The 19,747-nt window shown below is 35.6% G+C and overlaps 1 protein-coding gene across 1 annotated transcript in view; it reads right to left on the bottom strand.

Annotated features, from left to right (window-relative positions):
• Window positions 1-19,747, bottom strand: part of ANKRD10 (ankyrin repeat domain 10) — a 37,780-nt gene that overhangs the window by 3,731 nt on the left and 14,302 nt on the right. Inside the window, exons 3-5 of the mRNA XM_066545315.1 lie at window positions 19,328-19,419; window positions 4,309-4,544; window positions 803-898 (exon numbers count right to left, since the gene is read on the bottom strand). Of these exons, the coding sequence (XP_066401412.1) occupies window positions 803-898; window positions 4,309-4,544; window positions 19,328-19,419 (424 nt within the window). The remainder of the gene's footprint in view (window positions 1-802; window positions 899-4,308; window positions 4,545-19,327; window positions 19,420-19,747) is intronic.

The following is a 19,747-nucleotide window of genomic DNA, read 5'->3' as shown; positions in this document are numbered from 1 at the left end:
CCTTAAAAAATCTAGAGCATTAATATAGACCAATCCTAGTAACATTTTGACTGTTTCATTATGATTGGTACAAAACACAAAATCTGTTTTCCCAGGTACACTAGTTCGAAATAGTAGATTAGAACTGTGATGTCTGGTCTTCTATTTACATAAAAAACCCCACAGCAGGATCCCGCACTTATGTCATTGTGTCTGAGCAAGTTCTGAACACAGGGTGTTTGCCTAGATTATTCTCTGTAGTATTTATTGTATTATTTTGAATATAGTTTTGTCATAACATTATTTTCAAAGCTAGAATATGCTTCCCTATCAAGTCTTCTTACTATCTATTCAATCAAAATTAAACAAATAATTTAACTTATTTCTGAATTTCCTTTAACTCAAAATTATAGCAACTAGAAGCAAGGCACAACGTAACACAAGCCTCAGGTTAAAAGAGTAACAGCCATCGTGGACTTGTTTACTTGAAATGTTAAGAAATTACTAATAAACCTTCTCTTTCACCATTACAATACATTGCATGAAACAGCTAATTTTCGATACCTACTAAACTCCCAATATAATGGGTGTTACAGCAATACAATAGCTTTCAAGACTCCAGACAACAATGTGCAAAAATAAAGGACTAAGTTTTATACTTAAAAATAAAATGCATATTGATTCTTGCAACGACAAGGAGTTTGCATTGCAGAAACAGTGTATATTTCAATTTCTTTTGGTCCAACAGAAGTACTCTCCTGTTGTTTGGTGTCTTCAACCATTTGAGTGTTGTTGTAGTTAACAGGAAACTGTCCACTCCCACCTGATACAACAGCAAACTCTCTATCAACGTGCATATTGTCAGCATCGTCCTCAGCTCCTCCATTCAGCACTGGTATTAAGCCATCAAAGCTGTAAGCTGACAAAAAAAGTCATGTTTAGTCATAAGTGCCCACTTGAAAACTAGCCAAAAAAAAAGATGAGTACTTTGATTATTAAAGCAGAACAGAAAATTACCGGGGTACGTATCAGACTTTGCACCTACATAATAAAGTTACTAGCAGGATGCACAAACAGGTTCAATGAGGAGAAATTTAAGATATTCAGGCTTTACAGGGGTTGTGGCAAAACAAGCACATTGCCCAATTCACGTTTGTCTACTGTCAGTTTAGACTGCTCCCTTTTTCACTCTCACGGGCCAGGTCCCAAAAGCCACCCTTATCCACACCAGACTGCTCCCAGGGATCTCTTCAAGAGCTGAACAAGCAGACCTGTCTTCTGAAATAAACTGCCAAGGGGTTAGACTGCTGGGGGGAATGCTTTAATAAGATGGGCTTGATTTCACTACTTCTTGTACCTACCCAGAGCACTGCTCCACTACTACCCCAGCAGGCCCTGCCCTGCTCTCACACTGACACTGACACACTTTTCTACATACACTGCACACACTCTCAGTGTTATGTTTTAAGTGCCTGCTTTGGCAGACTGCAATTCAGCTCCTATTATCTTGGGCACAACCAAAATTTTCATAAGCTACTAATTTTTAAAGAAGTCCTTAAGTCCTGAAGTGTTCCAGGGCCAAAGAGATCACTGAGGGCTTAAATGACTTCAGGGACCTTGGATCAGCAGGCTTCAAATTACCCTAAACCAGGAAAGGAAAGACTTTTTGTTTTAGTTAACTAGAGGAATATGTAAGTGCAATTTCATGTTGGCCAATTCCAAGGTTCAGTTCCAGGAATGCTCTCCATCACACCTCACAGAGAACACCCAAAGCATCTGTGCTGAGGCTTGGGACACCCAGACAGTGGCTATAAGCAGCACACACATCGCAGAGCACAACCTGCTGAGGGCTGGATTACAGGGGTCAGGATTATGACTGACATGAACACAGCTGTGTGTGACCAGTTGGCCCAGTGGGCATCATCATCATCATTGAACCTGTGCACCCTCTGCTGATCTTCCCAGGAAGCAGGATGAAATTTCTGGAATTGATTTCAGAAATATGGACATAAAATTCAGTTTATGTTCCTAAATTAAAATTAAAAACTATTTGGCATATATTCTGAAAGTGGTCATCAATTTACTTCTGTTAATTACACTTAAGTAATTAGCTTCTGATACAGTGTATCATGTATCGGCGTTGCCTAATTTTGAGGTTTAAGACTTTTTTTAATACTATACACATGTGAGCAGATACACCTGTGTGTATATAAACTATTACAAGTAATGCCCATCCACTGCCCAGTTTAGTTATCCCAGGGCAAAGCACACCTTTGTGATTGTTCCAATTTGGGGTATGGCTATCAAAACCTGAGTTTTCCCTGCAAATATAGGTTGGCTTCACTCTCTGAACATCTGGAATCTCCTGTGCAAATTGTCTTTAAAGGACAACAGACCAGTGTGCTTTTAGTAAGGGTTTAAAAATAACATAAAATTGGTCTTGTTCTGTAAAAAGGCCAGCTGAGCACAAAAACGTACTGATAACTCATTACTCAGCTCTATTATTATATCTATTTGTTGTTTACCAAGATGCCTCAGGAACAGTGACTCATTCTCAGTGCAAGAGACTTTTTACATCGATGCAATAGTTATTACTGGTGCTGATGTCTTTGAGGGCAAACACGTCAGATTAGAAACTCCCACAGCTGGGATGCATCTCTTAGTTACTCCAAAAACCTTCAAGCAAAAGCAGCAAAGCTTTTGCATTTGTTTGTGAAGGTCTTAAAGAGTCATATTGTTAACAATTTCAAAAATAACCTACTCCAATTGCTTTTCCAATATTTCTGTAATTGTTCAGGAGCACTTCTTCACTTCAAGCACTGTCTTTATTGCTCAGTCTAACTGAGGTGCTGGACCAAGTCTGAACAGTGAAAGGTAAGGCAGATACAGCGCCACTCTCCTGACTGTGGGGAAACGCTGCCCACTACTAGCTTGGGGCCCATTCTGAAAGAGACAGCTGCTCAGGAACACTCAGATGGGGCAGCTCTTCAAAATGCAAGGTAAGTTAACTTGACTTCAAGCAGTGCCTCCTGGTAGATCAACAACTGAAAACATCTTATTGCAGTTGTTATGGACACTTGTGTACTGGGCAAGTTTTCTTATTCTATGTAGCTACTTAAGAAATACTTATTCCCAAAGTCTTGTATTTAATTGCCCAGAGACTCTTCTCCATAATGAAATTTATCATTTAGACCAGCTACATGAAGCACATATCCTGTTTATGATTGGCCATGGAGTTCCCAGTTAAGGTCTCTGATCCTGGTATAGGTGAAGTGGTGTTTGGATAGCAAGTACTGAACAAACAGTAGTACTGATATTGATGTGATTTATGTTGCCTATGTCATATTTAGAAACATGGTTTAGGTCTCAATTCTGCCCTTGCTATCTGGAATTAAGCACTGTTTAAGCCAATTCTATTTGGTTCACTCGAAGTAACTTATGTTAGAACATCAACTTTAACTGAACAAAGTGCCTTCAATGAAGACCTATGAAGTCCCTTTCTTGATGCTAAAGAACAGCATCCTTTAGCACCATCAGGAAAAAGGAGGTTTGAGTGCTGAATTACTCCCTTGTTTTTAGTAAGAATTTATTGGGATGACCAATAGAAAGGAAGATAATTCTCCTCCATCATGTTACTCAAGGTGTTTCTAAAAAAACCTAAAATCTAAAAAGATTTCTACACAGAGCTACCAAAAAGTATCTTTAGGTTATACTATTTCATCATTACTGGCAAAGCAGTGTCCTCAACATAGAAGGCTGGATAGGAAACCTTAAGGTTCATTCTGTTCTTACACCCTTGTGTAAGACAGCAGCTCCCCTTGGAAAACAATTCTGGAAACTTAGGGTATGTTAATTTACAGACATTACCCCTCTTGATCTGGGAAACTCTTGTGCATTCAATTTCTTCCATCTACCTTATGCAGCAGTCTCCGAACTGTGAATTAATCCCTGAATGGGAAATTATCATCAGAACATCCAAGCATCTCTGTAAATCAATGGAACACTACTTGGCCCTCCTGAAGCTGAAGAAACTGTGGAAGAAGCAGAAGCTAATTTCTGCTCCTACTCCTCTGCATAATTATTCTCAGCATCATGCAGCTTTAGCACTCTCTGGAAATAGAAATTTCTGAACAAGCCAGGATGATGACAGGGAGAACTGGGATCTTGTGGCATGGAGTAATTGTATTAATCTGCTTCTTGTATTAATATGTAATTTAGATATGTGAGTTTGTCAAAAATACTCAACATCCAGTCCAAAAGACTTTAAAACGTTTATTTTCCTTTCTCAGCACCAGTATCAACCCATCCCTTTTACCTCTGGGGTCTCACCTTCTGTTCTAGCCTTCTTCACTCCAGCAGACTCCATATCTTCAAAGGATCTCTTTCGACTTGTCCCACCACTGAATGGATTGGGACCTGCATTCTGATGAACCCCATTTATGGTGCCATTGCTATAGAAACGATTCAGGTGACAGTTCTGGAGGTTCAAGAGAAACTGGGCACATTCTTGGAAGCCCTGGGTATGTGCAAGGTCTGCTGCTGTCAGGCCACTGGCATTTCTCAAGCTGCACAATACAAAGAAACTGGATTACACTCATTCATCAGGCTAGCTGGCTGCTGCTGCTGCCCTTACTGACTATCTATCTGCTGGTGATGAGAGAAAACATACACTTAGCAAATTTTCCATTAAGAAATTAGTTATCAATCTTAGTTTTATAACTATCTTAACTTTTTGCACATATATCTCACTTCTAAGCAAAATTTGGGAGACAATACACTTTTAAATAAAATCAATATACTATGTGCCTTAAACCATCTTCCTATTTAAACTTCTCAAAATGCTTTACTCTAAAATAGTCTGAAGTAGCTAATTTTTACATAAACTTCAGACTAATTTAAGTGTTGAATTTTACCATCTTCTGCAGTTTATTCTGCAATCTATTGCTTTAACTTCAGCAAAAGATCAAATACTCAAAACAAACTTAACATGACTTGGCAATTGTCCATGGCATTCTGGTTTCTAAGGTAACAACAACATCACTATTTTTCCTAACAACAAAATACATACATATACAGTAAAAGATAAGTAAAGATGCTATACTTAGCTGTGCTTTGCTTATGCTTTTGTTGCAGGTTTGTTTCTCATTTCAAAGTGTGTGACATCATAAGTACTGGGACTTGCTTTGGTAATTTCAACCAAGACTTTTCTGTGCACAAGAGAATGGCACTGGATTTTCCATATTCTAGTGCATCAAGGAGGTTAGGAATGAAATTAGGGAAGACATGTAGATATGCGGAGGTTTAATTTGAAAAAGTGTTGAATCATGTGCATTTACACAAACACACAGGATGCCTTGTGCTCAGCAATTTAGGCTAACTTCATCAGGAAGAGCATAAAAGTGGAGGCAAGAAGGCCAGGAATGACAAAACTAGATGGTGATGCAAAAGATGCCCATTACTCTTTCCTAATATTTTTCCAGAGAGATGTAACTAGTCAGAGAAGAGGAATTTTTTTCCTTGGCTTCAGTCATTTAGACAAGTCCCTTACTTAGAAATCCAGAAACAGACCAGCTAACAGAACAAGAATTCAGAAGATTAATAGATCTGATTCTCTTGAAACTCCAGCTCATGAGAAGAAATCAAAGAACAAAGCCCAGATTTGCTTCCTAGATCATAGTAACTTACTTGCTACAAATAAGAAAACCTTTAGAAACTCTTACAGAATCACAAAACCCATAATCTAATCCAGGATTAATTTCATTCCATACAGTACTATTCTAAGTCATTATTTACTTGGACTACAAGTGAAAATCCACAGCACAGCAGTCAAGAGTGCTCTAGAAAGTAAGACTTCAGAATACTGGAAAACCTAGGCAATCAAAAGAAATGAAACTTCAATGTGGTATTAGTTTTGAATACCTACAGAAGAACTGCGAAGTGCTGAGCATCCAGTGTAGGCAGTATATGAATGGGATTAATATGAACAAAGGAGAATTAAAGCTAGCATCAGGAGAAAGTTTTAGAGTATAAATGATGCTGAATCTTGAGAGGAGTCTCTTCTCATTTTAAGAGCTGCCTATGATATCAGAAATTCTACTGTCAATCCTTTCCCCTGCTGAACTAGATGACCTGTTGAAGCTGCTGCTAAGCAACAAATACTTGACACTCCTTTACCAATTCTGATTTACTTGTGCAGCGTAAGGATGTAGAACAATTAATCTACAGCTTAGGAAACAGAAATTTTAACAGATCTGTTCAAGAAGAAAAGCTCAGTTCTCTGACTTTTTTAAACTCCTGAGCCCGAAAAGAACAATAAAAGAAATCTAAGCAAGAGCAAAATAAACAAAGTTATGCAAAGATAAAAATGACAAAACCAAAATGGTATTGAATGGCCATCTAATTTAAGAGAAGTTCAAGTAACTCTATTACTTAGCAAGTACTACTGAACACTAACTCTGCTTTTCAAAATTGACTGTTCAGTCACCATTTTCCAAAGGATCGTCAACGTAAGATGCCAAAGGCATTTGGAGATTTATAAACGAAGATCAAAGTGTGTAAAGCTACACAACCAAACTTGGGGAAAGAAAAACTAAATTTCCCAGAAAAAAATAAGCAGGATTTAGAGGTTGAATAACTTTAAAATGTAATGATCTTTGATATTTAAAGATCTGTCCATTCCTACCTCTTCCTGAACTAATATTACTCTTAATAGGTAGACAAAGATGTGCTTGTTTTACAGAAATATCCTGGAAGCACTGCATAGATTTCAAGGGACTCAAGCCTACTGGATTTAACATTCTTGCTTCTGAAGTTTAGAAACACCTCTTTTAAATGTGTGAATCTGAATTTAGCCTATCAAGTTAGTAATGAAAAGGAAAAAAGTTCAATGAAATAAAAGGAGATTATAGGTTCTAGATGACTCTGAAAACTGTTTGAACAAATGTTATGGAGCACAACACAGATGCTCTCTCTGCTCTCTTACAGTGGGAACACTAATATGAATATTTTTCCTATATCCAGCTGTCCAAGTCCATGATTTTAATCAAAGCCTGATTATTCTTGGACTTTCATATACTTTCAAATTTCTGTTAGACTGCCTTGAATTAACAGGAGGCAGTAGAGGAAAAGCTGAAAAATTTTGCAGAAACCTTCCGTCACTTTCTCAAAAACAGGTGAGAAAGATAAAAAAAAGACCTACTTCTTTAGCAGATTTCTCTAGGAGGAAAAAAATCTGTCAATGGGAACACAAAAGGCAGCAAGAGGTAGCTGTGCAATAATAGCCGATCATAACCAAATGCAAGTAATAAAAAAAAAATTGCAAATGTAAATAGGAAAAAAATAGGAAAGAAAATGCTCTTAACAGATATCACGGAGTTTTACCAGACTGGAATAGTTTATGTATTTTCAAAATCATTTAGAACTACTGTCAACAACTGTAAGGATTCTGAGTCTGTAAGAGAAAAACAGTGTAATACAGTCCTTCCAGAAAGCCTGGAGTACTTGAATGAATTAAAAAGCCAGCATACCTACTAGACCATTCTTTATAAGTGTTAATCTGAACTTGGAGTGGAACCACCCTGTAATTACAAGGAACTAGGAACACATTTAATACTAAATCTGCTGCCCATGTCTGGCAGTGAAATGTCTATCTCAGCTTATCCCAGGAGCTAAGAATTTAAGTGTCATTACTGTAGACAGACTAGATTATATGGATGAAAATAGAAATAGTTCACTGTCCCAGCCACACATAAGAGGAGTTCAACCTCTTATGTGCAATCCCTGTCAGCCCTTGGTTATGAACTGCAATTATATGTAAACTGACTATCAAGTGAAAAGGAGGGGGAATAGTATGTGATTCATTTGGCTACAATGTGTAGTAGCTCGGTGACATGGAATGCGTGGCTAAAAAAGGGAAAAAAAATCAACAAGCAGGAAACTCAGTGATAATCACTATATTCTAGTAAATTTACAGCTTTCAGTTAATAGGTGTCTCTTGAAAGGTACTTCATTTATTGTAGCTGCTGACATAAAGAATAAGGATTGGTAAAGAATATTATAACTCAAAGTAACTTCAAGACCTGGGCTGCAAAAGAAAAACACTGGAAGAAACAGTGGACAACATGGACAGAACTACCTAAAGGTCATGGGTCTTGAAAAATAAATCTTCTTTTCCACCCATCCTCTGTGACCGTGTTCACAGGGGTTCTTGGATGAGGGAAGAGATGAGAATGTCGACTCCATGTTCAGAAGGCTTGATTTATTATTTTATGATATATATATTACATTATGACTATACTAAAAAGAAGGACAAGGTTTCCTCAGAAGCTAACTAAGCTGAGAATAGAAAAGAAAAGAATGATAACAAAGGCAGCTCTCTCGGACTCTGTCCGAGATAACTTGGTCCTTGATTGGCCATTAATTATAAACATCCAAGATGGGCCAATCACAGGTGGACCTGTTGCATTCCACAGCAGCAGATAACCATTGTTTACATTCTATCTCTGAGGCCTCTTAGCTTCTCAGAAGGAAAAATCCTAAAGAAAGGATTTTTAGTGAAAAGATGTCTGCGACAATCCTCTGCTTTTTTAGTTAGTTGGAGATAAAAATCTCTCTGGTACCAGCTTTGATCTTTAATCCTAAATACCTTGAAAATAGTGGAAGCTCCAAGAAGTTTGGAACACAGTGATATTGAACCTTCAGGCAAACTGTCCTTTTGTTACTGCTAATCATACAGCAAATATGAGAGGTCTATTTCTGCAACTGCATTACTTGGAATTAAAAAATGGGGACGGAAATTTTAGCATGTTTTATACTTTGTTTTGTAGGGGTTTTTGTTGTCATTGGCTTTTTTTAAAAAACTTCTTTTGTGACAAAGATGCCAAACTTCAGGACAAGCTTATGTTTCTTTTCAAGGTTTGTCTCTCAGCTAGGCTTCTAGCTGAAAAAAAATAAACAGCAGGTCACAAACACTGCATTTTTCACATAAATTCATTATGAAGGAAGAAGCCAGCAGCAAGGAAGGTGTGGAAGGATGGAAGGAAGACGTAAGTAAGAAAATCAGAATAAGTGTTGGAAACTGACATGTGTTTTATGCTTACTCAGCAGTATTCACTGACTTGATGCAGAATTTTTTAAAGGTTGGCCTAGTAACTATCAAATCAGAGAGCAGTGCTCCAAAAGCGTACTTCCTTCTCTCTCCAGTAAAAAAGTCAAAAACTAAACACAACTTTGAAGGTCAGTCTAGCTACATGAACAGGTGGAAAGAAAAACTGAAGAAAGGACACTGAAAACAAAAGCTCTGAAAATGTCATTCCTTTTTTGGCACCTGCTCCAGACAGGAATATACATGAAGGCACGAACTGACAAACAGGAGAAAAATTCCTTACTTAACATTGCCCAGGGCTAAAGGCAGCCATCAGAAAGTCAATTCACTCCATGTTTAGAAAACACCTATCTTGCATCCCTTCCAAGGCAATTAAAGTATTTGAAAAATGACTGAGTGTTCAGGATTTTTCACTAAGCAGCATTTTTTTGCTATATACTTTATTCACTGTTCCCATGTAATTCTTATTACTAGAAACAAATTAAAATCATGAAGCACACTATTATTTACCCTCAGCCTTCCCGTAGGCTAAAAATCCAGGAGCTGGGAATAAGAACATCTTGTTTTCTTCAAAGTACAGAAGTATAAGATGCTAGTTCCAACGCAAAAAAAGAAAGCCAAATGTAAGGAAGGATACATTTTCATATTACAAAGCTATTCTAAATAGAAAAAAATCCATGAGAAAAGACGATGAAAGTCTGAATATGGATGAGTAGGTGATCTTGAAGTTTCTTGACATATGACACTTGCTTATCACACTCTGTAGTGACAGGTGTTTTCATAAATAAACTTCAAACACACACTGATATATTGAGCTAACGCTCTGACTTTTGTATATGCATTTATTCACAGACCTACAGTGCTTAAAACACTCTTATAATGTGTTTTTCTTCTCCCATCAAGTGATGTCCACAGGCAGTCTTCAAAACTGAGTGATCTTGGCATGAAGAGGACTTTTTTTTAGGATCCATTCTTCTCCCTCTGGGTTGACATCATCTGAACTCCCATTCTAAATGCCCAGTTCATCTGAGAGTCCTGGTACCCAATTAAAGCAGCTATAAAGAGGACACTGATGAAGCATGACTTTAGGTATTTCCTTCTTCTGAAATGCTTTTTCAAAAATGTTGGCTGCGAGTGTAATTGAATTGTCACTCTAAACCAAGAGACAAGTGCATTATCTGGCCAAACAGGATTGGTGTACAGAAACACGAATTTAACTTTCAGCTTAGCTTTATTTAGTAGGAAATTTTTATTATATCAACCTAATTTAAGAAGTTTCCTAAAGGAAGAAAAAATTGAAGCAAGCTTTTAAAAAATATTCAAGATGCTTCCACTATGGCTAAGCAATGGAAAGTAAAAAAAAAAAACAAAAACCAAAACCAAGAAACACTCAAAATTTAGAATTGTTTAAATATGACTTGGTGCAACAAAGATTTAGTTCAGTGTAATGTACAGAATTTACTCTTTGAAAGATCCATAGAAAGAAAACAAAGACTTGTGCTTCTCATATTGAATTATAAATGCTATTCAATTTACTTTAAAAAATTGCTTCTAAGTTGCTTCAACTGTTCATTTTTCATATTCATTGGCAGAAAAAAACTGGTAGATTTCTTTTTAACATAGAAATATCTTAGAAATACACTATCTTCAACTTATAATGTCACATACCTTGAAAAACAAAACAAACATTTGCTACACAAAAAGTCAACAATAAATATTTTTGAAAATCATATATGTAAAAAAAATCTCCTGAATGTTTAATTTGAAATAGTGATTACAGCACCTACAGCTTACTGTGTTTTTGTTAATGCCATGCGACAATCTAAGAAAATAAACCACAGTTTTCGTATATCAATGTAATATCTGTTAAAAATTACTGATCTCAACTTATCTATTGTTAGTTTACAAATAAAAATGTAGATAATTGTAAATTAGGGTAAGCAAAGCATGCAAATCTATAGATTCTATATCTGAATTCCTAGATTAGCATTAAAACCAATCACCGCAACAAATACCTCAACAGTATGCCTTGTGTGCAGAAAGGAAGCGATACTGAACATTCAATGCCACAACTGTAAGGTTTTCGGAGAAGCACCTGTGGCAGTTTCAGCAGTTTCTATATGGAATGCTCCCCCTTTCTAGGATTACTTGAAAAAATCAAGTCAATTCGAATTACGTAGCTGTAAAACATTGACATGTGTAGTTTTTACAGTTTCAGAATCTTCTGTTTGATTTAAACGGGCAATGGTGCATAAACAGGAAACTTATATCATAAGGGATCACATATTTGCAGGCAACATTAAGATTAAAAGTACATTAACATACATAAAGTGCTGTAGCACATTATTCAATATGTAAGCCATTATCATGTGACCACCTTAACAACAAGATACTAAGCCTTTTATGCCTTTAAAAGCATTATAACTTTCATCCTGAAACCAATTTTTCAGTTCTCCACTGAAATTTATATAGAATGGATTAAAGTTACCGGTCAACTCATGGCTTCAATTACTTTAAATTTAGTAGGCTGTATCTCAAAAGAATTAGTAGCTATTCCTATATACAAAAATTAGCAGATACAAGGATTAAAACAAAACAAAAGAAGAAAGAGAAAAAAAGATCAGAACACTAAAACGCCCACAGTGAGAAAAATTGTTTCCTATATAAACAGTAGAATACTAGTGTAAAATTTCTAAAGCAAAATTATTTTAAAATACTAAACTTTAAGTGTTTTAACCCTTTGGTGTCCAAATACAGAAGTTATAAAATTGTTTCAAACTTTTTTTTTCCAGATACCAAGAGAAAAATAATCTTAACTAAACAGATGTGTGTCACTGCTGGGGCAGTTATACAAATTCATGCTAGAATTACACACTGGGCATCTACAAAAGCACAAGTTGGTGCCAAGTTTTTATTTCACAACAAAGCATCTGGCAGCTGAAATTATTTTACACTTTTAAAACCAGTGCTAGAGTTCCTGTGAACATCATCCAAAATCATAGCAAGAGGAATATACTGAACAGAAGGACTCTGTTTTGTGAAGCCACTTTCTCCACAGGAAAATCAAAGTTCACTATGAATTATGCAGCTATAATTAGCTCCTAGATACTTCAGCTCCTGACTGAGCAAACACTGGCAGAAGAAAGAATTCATTAACCATGGTAGGCAGCGTTGCAGTTACAACAAACATCACCATCGGGATTTTTTATTCTATTTGTATTCCCATTTATATGCTTTACTAAAGACCTCAAGCAGTGCACTTCATTTTCAGTACCTTTTGTACAAAATATTCACATTTCCAAGTAACCTTCCCCTGATCAATATAGGCTTGACTTGGCCTAGTTCTAGCAACAATATTTTTAAATTCATATTTCATTATTTAAGAAGTGATTCCTAATAACAATTCACAAAGGGAAGGTAGGAAAGACTATGGTAATTCATGAAACAACAGTCTGATTGCAATACAGCATAACAGAAAAGACCTTTCCTACTAAAATCAAAGTATTTCCTAGATCACTAGCAAAATTTGATTCCAAATAATAATAGTACTGCAGCCACTTAAAGAGAATGTAAGAGTTACTTAGCCAACCTTATGACAATGAGAACTATCACTGCTGTTAACTTCATTTTTCTAGGAACAGAGCAAGAATTACAAATGAAGTTGCTAACAATGAAGAAAGTGTAATGGAAAACTACTGAGAACAGGTTCAGAGCAAACTCTAAATTGAAAAGATAAAACAACCTTACAATACAGATATCGACCAAGATGACTTTAGTAACAAATAAAATGACATTATTTGTCCTCAACATAGCAAATAGCTACCCAAAGGTAGCTTAGAATTAGAGAAATGAAGGAAGCAAGCTTCTATCAAATGTGCCAAACTTGAAAGAAAGTTCAAGCTGTTCAGTACAAACAGCATGGACAGTGGAAGTTTGGAAATAAAGAGGTAAGTTAATGTAACGGTACTTTTGTACCAAAAGCAGAGCAAAAATCAAGAATGAAAGGACTACAGGTAGTAGATGGTTTCATTATTTTCCCATAATAAGGACACTATCAAACTACACAGTCTTGTTGGACTTTTTTGGTGTGAAAAATAACTTGGTGTGTTTACTCAAGCAGACATAAAATCTTCCGGATTAACGAACTGCTGAAGTGCACAAAACCAGTTTAAATGAGCTTCATGAAAAAAAGTTTTTTGAACTTAGATTTTTCTCCCTTTATAAGAAAATTTATCCATCGTATATAAGTGCAATCAAGCAAAACAGAATGAAGCTGAAGAGTAATATTTTCCCTAGGTTATGATTACCAAAGCTCTTCCATGGTTTGTTAAGCCTCCACGCCATGAGATACATCTTGTAATCAGTAGTGCATGACACATAAGAAAACTCTTCTGACCAACCTGAACATGTTCTGGGCCATACCACATCTACCTCCTGGTTTTTTTGTCCAGAGGCTAGTATGTACTAGTTGGTCTACGAACAACTTTACTGAAAAGACAGAAATCAGATCAGCAAACAAAACCCAAATCAACACGGCAGGCTAGAGCAGATGTTGCAATAAACAATCCTTTCACCATGTATCTAGTCAAAAACTATTGCCAGATCAAGCATAGCACCCCTACAAATCACCACCACTGACATCTGGACTAACCATCAGAACTAGTAAGATTACTATATTTGGGATATAATTGTTTCTTTCACTGTATTTAACTCTGGCAAAGCTCCACTTCGTAACACTTTGGTTTCTCCACTTGACTTAACTGTACCCAGGTTTCTGTAGCCAGAAGAGCAACAGAATAGCTTATCTTGCAGGAAAAAAAGAAAATCTATCTTAAGGGAAACTGCACACACTAATGTGAGCATCAGCACAATATCTTACACGAAGGCAGATCAATCCCAACAAAAAACCCCAAACATTCCTGTCAGAAATCTGACCCATCTGCATATAAAAGTCTTGGTAACACTTCCATATTCTTTACCCAGCTCTCTTGGACTGAACAAAGTCAAGAAACCAGTGCTATAGGGTTTCTCACTAATGAATAAGCTAAACTATCAAGCTCACATGTATCTAGTGAATTTCATCTCTATGTTTCAGAAAGGTCATAAGTATCATTGCTTTAATGATGGATTTTACTTTATTCATAAAAAGCACAGCCTCTCATATTCTGTGCTATCTTCCAGCTGATGCTAGTAATCACTGCTGTTATTCCACCCCCACTAAGAATAATTTGCATTCAAACTGAACAGGAATTCAGTAGTATGAGTTTGCCTCAGCTTCCTGCAATTATTAGGAATACCAGTAACTCAGAAAACTACATTTTTCCAGACTGGTTTACTCTAAGACTGAGCCTCTCTCATTTTTTATCAGTCACCCATGCATATACATTCTGCTTTGGTATTTCCAAATCTTTTCTTCAGACTAAATCCAAATTACTGCCCTACTTCATAATCACAAGCTCCTACAAACCACCTCAAGTACTGCTACAACCATAGCAACCAAACAGGAAACCAAACATGGAAGAATTTGCCAATCTTTACTTGCAGTTTTTTAAAGAAGAATTAGTGTTTCACCACTGAAATGTACATGCCACTTTGAATTTGCCTTCCCATAACAATTTACATAAAATGGGAAAGGCAGAATAAATTCCAACGTGTGTATCCTCTACACTGAAAAATGGTCACTACAAGAATACTACAGTGATGGCCCTTAAAATGCTTGTTACATACAATTAAAAAGAATTGCCATATATTCCTCATTAATTATACAGCAATGTTTAATAATGCAACAACAGCAATTAATCCAGCAGTTTAACTAGTATCTGGAGGCAATCAGGTTTATAAAAAGAATGTGTATGAAGTGGTCTGAGTTTGGAAAGTACCAAACAGATTATACAAACTCTAATATACTAATTAACAGATAAGAACCTCTCAGCTGAAAAAGCACCTAAATCCAAATGATCAGTAAGATCCTGAAGCATTACTCTCAAGATGAGGTTAATTTAATGACTGTAAGAAAGCAGAATGTTGCTTCTTCTACACTGAATCTATGCTGTATTACAGCTTCTGAAGTAAAGAGGTGACATCATTCTGGCCCTTCACAAGTATGTTAACACCAGAAATGGACTGCAGTTCAATATTAAAAGTTTGGTAATTAAGTTAGCTAGGCAAGAAAAACAAGCTCACAGTAAAAACCTGCAAATAGCTCCTAGGATCTTAAGAAATCAAGAAGATATCCATTAACTAAGACAGGAGATTTCTGAACCCTGAGACCCTTCAAGAAAAGAGGCCATGTAAGCCTCCCCCCCAGACTGAAAGGAACTGAGGGTTTGCATCAGAAAGGAATGGCTGACTTCTGTACTGTCATGAGAACAACAGGCCACTGTCTCTTCACTAGAGGTGACTGATTTTCAGAAGTCAAGAAATCTCAAAACTACAAATGAGAAGAATAAAAGCTGAGATATCACAAGAGTGATCACATGGAACAGAAATACAAGAATTTCGCAAAGGACTAATCCAGCAGCACTAAAAAAATCACAGCAGACAGATTTCTGTTATGGAAGATGGATAGCAGTTGTGAAGAAGAAAAATTATATTAATATTGCCTTTTTTAACAACACAATGCAGTTTGTGACACACAAGTTTGACAAGAAGAAATAAAGTTAAGTAAATCTCTGTCAAAGAATGAGAATAAAGGTCTTGCTGAAAAATTTAGTATCAGTGATAGGACATTTCTGACATTGAATTTACACACTCAGATGAATGCCAGACAGCTTTAACAAGAAAGTGGCTGAAGTGTCTGCCTGATCCAAATCAACATCACTGTATGAATCTGTCATCTGGTGGAAACAGATGTACTGGTTTATTTATCTCAGCATGTCACTGCTTCTACTCAAACCCTGAGACCAGAGTATATTAAAATTAGAAATTATCTCTTTAGATAATATGTCTCATAACATGCAATCATAGTATACAACCCAAATTTACCCAAAACCTGAAGATTTCTTGCAGGCAAATAAAAAGCTTTTCTATAATACTATTCAAATATCATGATCAGTAAAACCTTTAAGCAGTCAAGAATTTGTGTTTAACTGGATGGGTACATACCAAGCCACAGTCCATTCCACAAGTTACACCTCTCTCTATCCCAGGATAATACAGTGTTTGAAACTTCTCTCTTAGTTCTAAATCAAGACACTAAGGAATACACATCTGCTTAAATGACAGCTGCAGAAGAATTTTTATTCAGAGATAAGTGGACACAATGCACAAGTGCACTATATGCAAACGGACATGAAGCAAGTCAGGATAATCAATAGTTGCATCTGCTTCTTTTTGATTCAACAGTGTCCTGTGTTTACAGCTGAATTTTGTATTTTTAAATATGCTGTGATACAAGCTGTATAACTACATTAAAACACAGCATTTACATAAGAGTGCAAAAGAGCAAAACAAAACATGGCACCAAGAAGGCTTTTCCTCTACACAGAGCTGTGGACACTTGTCTGTCACCATGATAAATAATACACAATTAACCATACATAAATTGCATCAATATGCCTTTTAGTGAAAATCCAGCAGTAATTATGGATACTTTAAAAGGTACTATCCACATTAAAAAGTCAGTTACACAGCAAACCTTTTCACTCATATGAGGACATTGTGACCACCTGCTTCCCCCTCTTCAAGGGTCCATGAATACCATAGTTAGTGGAGCAACCATTTTTATGGCTGTAGGACATACTGTGCACAGAATATGCTTCAGCTAAAATGAGAAGGTAAATACCACAAAAAAAATCAAAATATTTTCACTAGGGTACAATTATTATTTTTTAATATTATTAAAAATTTACACAGGAATAGAGACCCAAATTCTCTCTCATCAATTAGGAAAACAATGCAACAAGCTTAATGAGATTTATACTGCAACAGTATAAATAAAGACATCCTGTCTTTCTCTGCAAAAGCAATACACTAGTAGCAAGCCTGAAATATAGTAAACTAGAAAAATTCAACTGAGGCTATTCTATTAAAACTAAAATTCTTACTTTTATCCTTGACTATTATCAATAGTCTTTGTCTTCCAATATAACCAAAGGAGGATATAAAGTAGAAATGTGGTAAACACTGATAATAAGGTTTCTCTAGTCCAAGTTACTTCATTTTAACAGCAATAATCACTAATTAACAAAAAAATACGTTTCTTGCAATATTACATTAGTGGTTACTAGTGTCTGTGTAATAATGAAATCTTAGCATCCCTGTTCTACTTGCTATAAAAAACTAGGGATGATGGCATTTTGGACCTATATTATAAATACCGTGTAAAGGTGCTGGACTATTTGGAGTCCCAAGGGGTATTCCATTCATCCTTATGAAACTAGACTTCAATACTGTTAACTACACTAAGAAATAAAGAAAAAAATGGATTAGAGGATCTAATCCCAGTAAAAATAGAAAGTACTTATTCATCATCAGTACAGATCAGCAGTTTAATTATAGTTAGTGCTATGTTCTGTATTTCATAAAGTTCTTGCCTTGGTTTTATCAATCAATTATCAGTCAATTTTATCAGTCAATTATCATTTCAGTTAATATATACAAATTAAAACTCAAATATACAGCTAAAATCCCTCTCCTTTTCTTCTAACTGGAATCATAAAATAAAGGAATCAGAACTTCCAAAGCATTTACATTTTCATGTTTTTACAAAAATGAGGAAATCTACATAACCATTAATCAGGGCCAGCTTTCAAAACCAGATGACCCAAAATTAATCAGTGTCAAAAGCATATACATGGATTTGGCCTAATTTAACATACTGAACCTGGAAACTAAGGAAAAAAAATCCTCATCCCTATCAGTCAATAGCTAACTCCCTCAGGTGACAGGGCCAAGTCCTTATTCTCTAAATGATTAAACTTGGGTTGCTCCACAAGCCTTTTGCATTTGCATCCCTGATTTTACCATTCCCATGATAGGACCTGATGTTTAATTACCTATTTGAAACATAGATGGAATTCAAAGTTAGGAAACTGAGAATTCACGTTGTTTTCCTGTTCATTAAAACTGCTATAAATCTACACTGCTTCTGCTGCAAATAACTTTGGTCAAAGACAGGTATCACGCATTTCACATTGTTTATGTAGTTCCACAACTTTTCTTTTGATTGGCTACTTTGTTAAAACCACAAGATTACATACTAATTGATGATGATAATTAAGGTTTGCTCAATTCCACAGTAAATTTAATTCCAAGTTTACCTTAAAAATATCCAAAAGTGAGTGAAAAATGGGAAATTATACATTCAAGACTGATTTATTGTGCTTGTCAATAACTGAGACAGCTTATTTCGTTTTTCTATAAAGAAATCTCTTCATACAAAGCAATTAGTTCACTACTATTAACCTAAAGGTAATATACTCCCTGAATACTCTATGACACAGCTAAAAGAGTTAAATTTTATGGTAGATTTATCAAGGCAGCATTACAAAAACAGTAAGATGGAAACCAAAGGGTAAAACAAGAAATTAACTACATGATTCTTATTTCACTTACAACTTCAAAGTTTCATAGTGCAGGTTAAAATACAGTAACTAGTTACCATTTAAGATAATAAAGCTAGTTCTAATTAAAACATATTGCTAAAGTATTGATATTATTTATAAGCCATAGAGCTTATACTCAACATTTCTAGGTGAAAACTGCATCCATTTTGTCCATGCTGTAAGTTGCAAAAGTTTGTGAGCTTTTCTGAATGTTTTTGCAGTACATAAACCTTTAAAGAAAAAAGTTAACAGGGCAAATACACAATACACTAACAAACAGTAATAAACTAATGGTGAAGTGTGTGAATTGCTGTTTTGCACATAATGCTGCTTTTGCATTGTTTTCTATATTTATTCATCAGTGCAAGGTGTAGATTTCTTGTAAAAAATAACTACATGCTGAATAAACTGTATAGTTTGGGGTCATCTGACAGAAGCACAATAAATATTTTACTATATCAGATGTATGTGCAACACTAATGTAGCACAATGGTATCATTTAATTAAAATTAACTTTATTACTAGACATGCAAAATATCTTAGGCTTCATTACAGTTGGACATGTCTAGCTGTCATTATTATTTGGATCATGTGTCTGCTGTTTTGACTTTTCTTTCTGAAATTAGTATCTATGTTTACCAATCTAAGTTAGTCAGCTACACACACAACAATCAACAACAAGAAAAAATACCTCACTTACTCTATTTGCGCACCATGAGCCACAAGGGCACTTATGGAATCCATACTACCAGACCGTGCTGCTTTATGAATAGGAGTTTCACCAACATAATCCTGTAAAGACAAACTACATTTTGTCAAGCATAATCTTTCTAAAAATTAAAGTACTATTATTACATTACTTTAATTAAGATAGCAGATATATAAAAACAGCATTTATTATAGCTAGTAAATACACCAGGTACTTCATCATTACTTTAAAGTCTGCAGTTGGCTGTCAAGCACATTAGACTTTTAGCAAGAAGTAACATTAAAGACATTTAACTCACAAGATAAGCTTTATCCAATAGCTCAACAATCAGCAGACTCAGATTCAGAAAACTGGTCAACCCTCCCAACATCCACCACCGCAAGACGTTACTCTAACACCTTCATTTCCTGG

Source organism: Molothrus aeneus, chromosome 2 (genome assembly GCF_037042795.1).
Source record: "Molothrus aeneus isolate 106 chromosome 2, BPBGC_Maene_1.0, whole genome shotgun sequence".
NCBI lineage: Eukaryota > Metazoa > Chordata > Aves > Passeriformes > Icteridae > Molothrus > Molothrus aeneus.
This window is presented reverse-complemented; position numbering and strand designations above follow the sequence as displayed.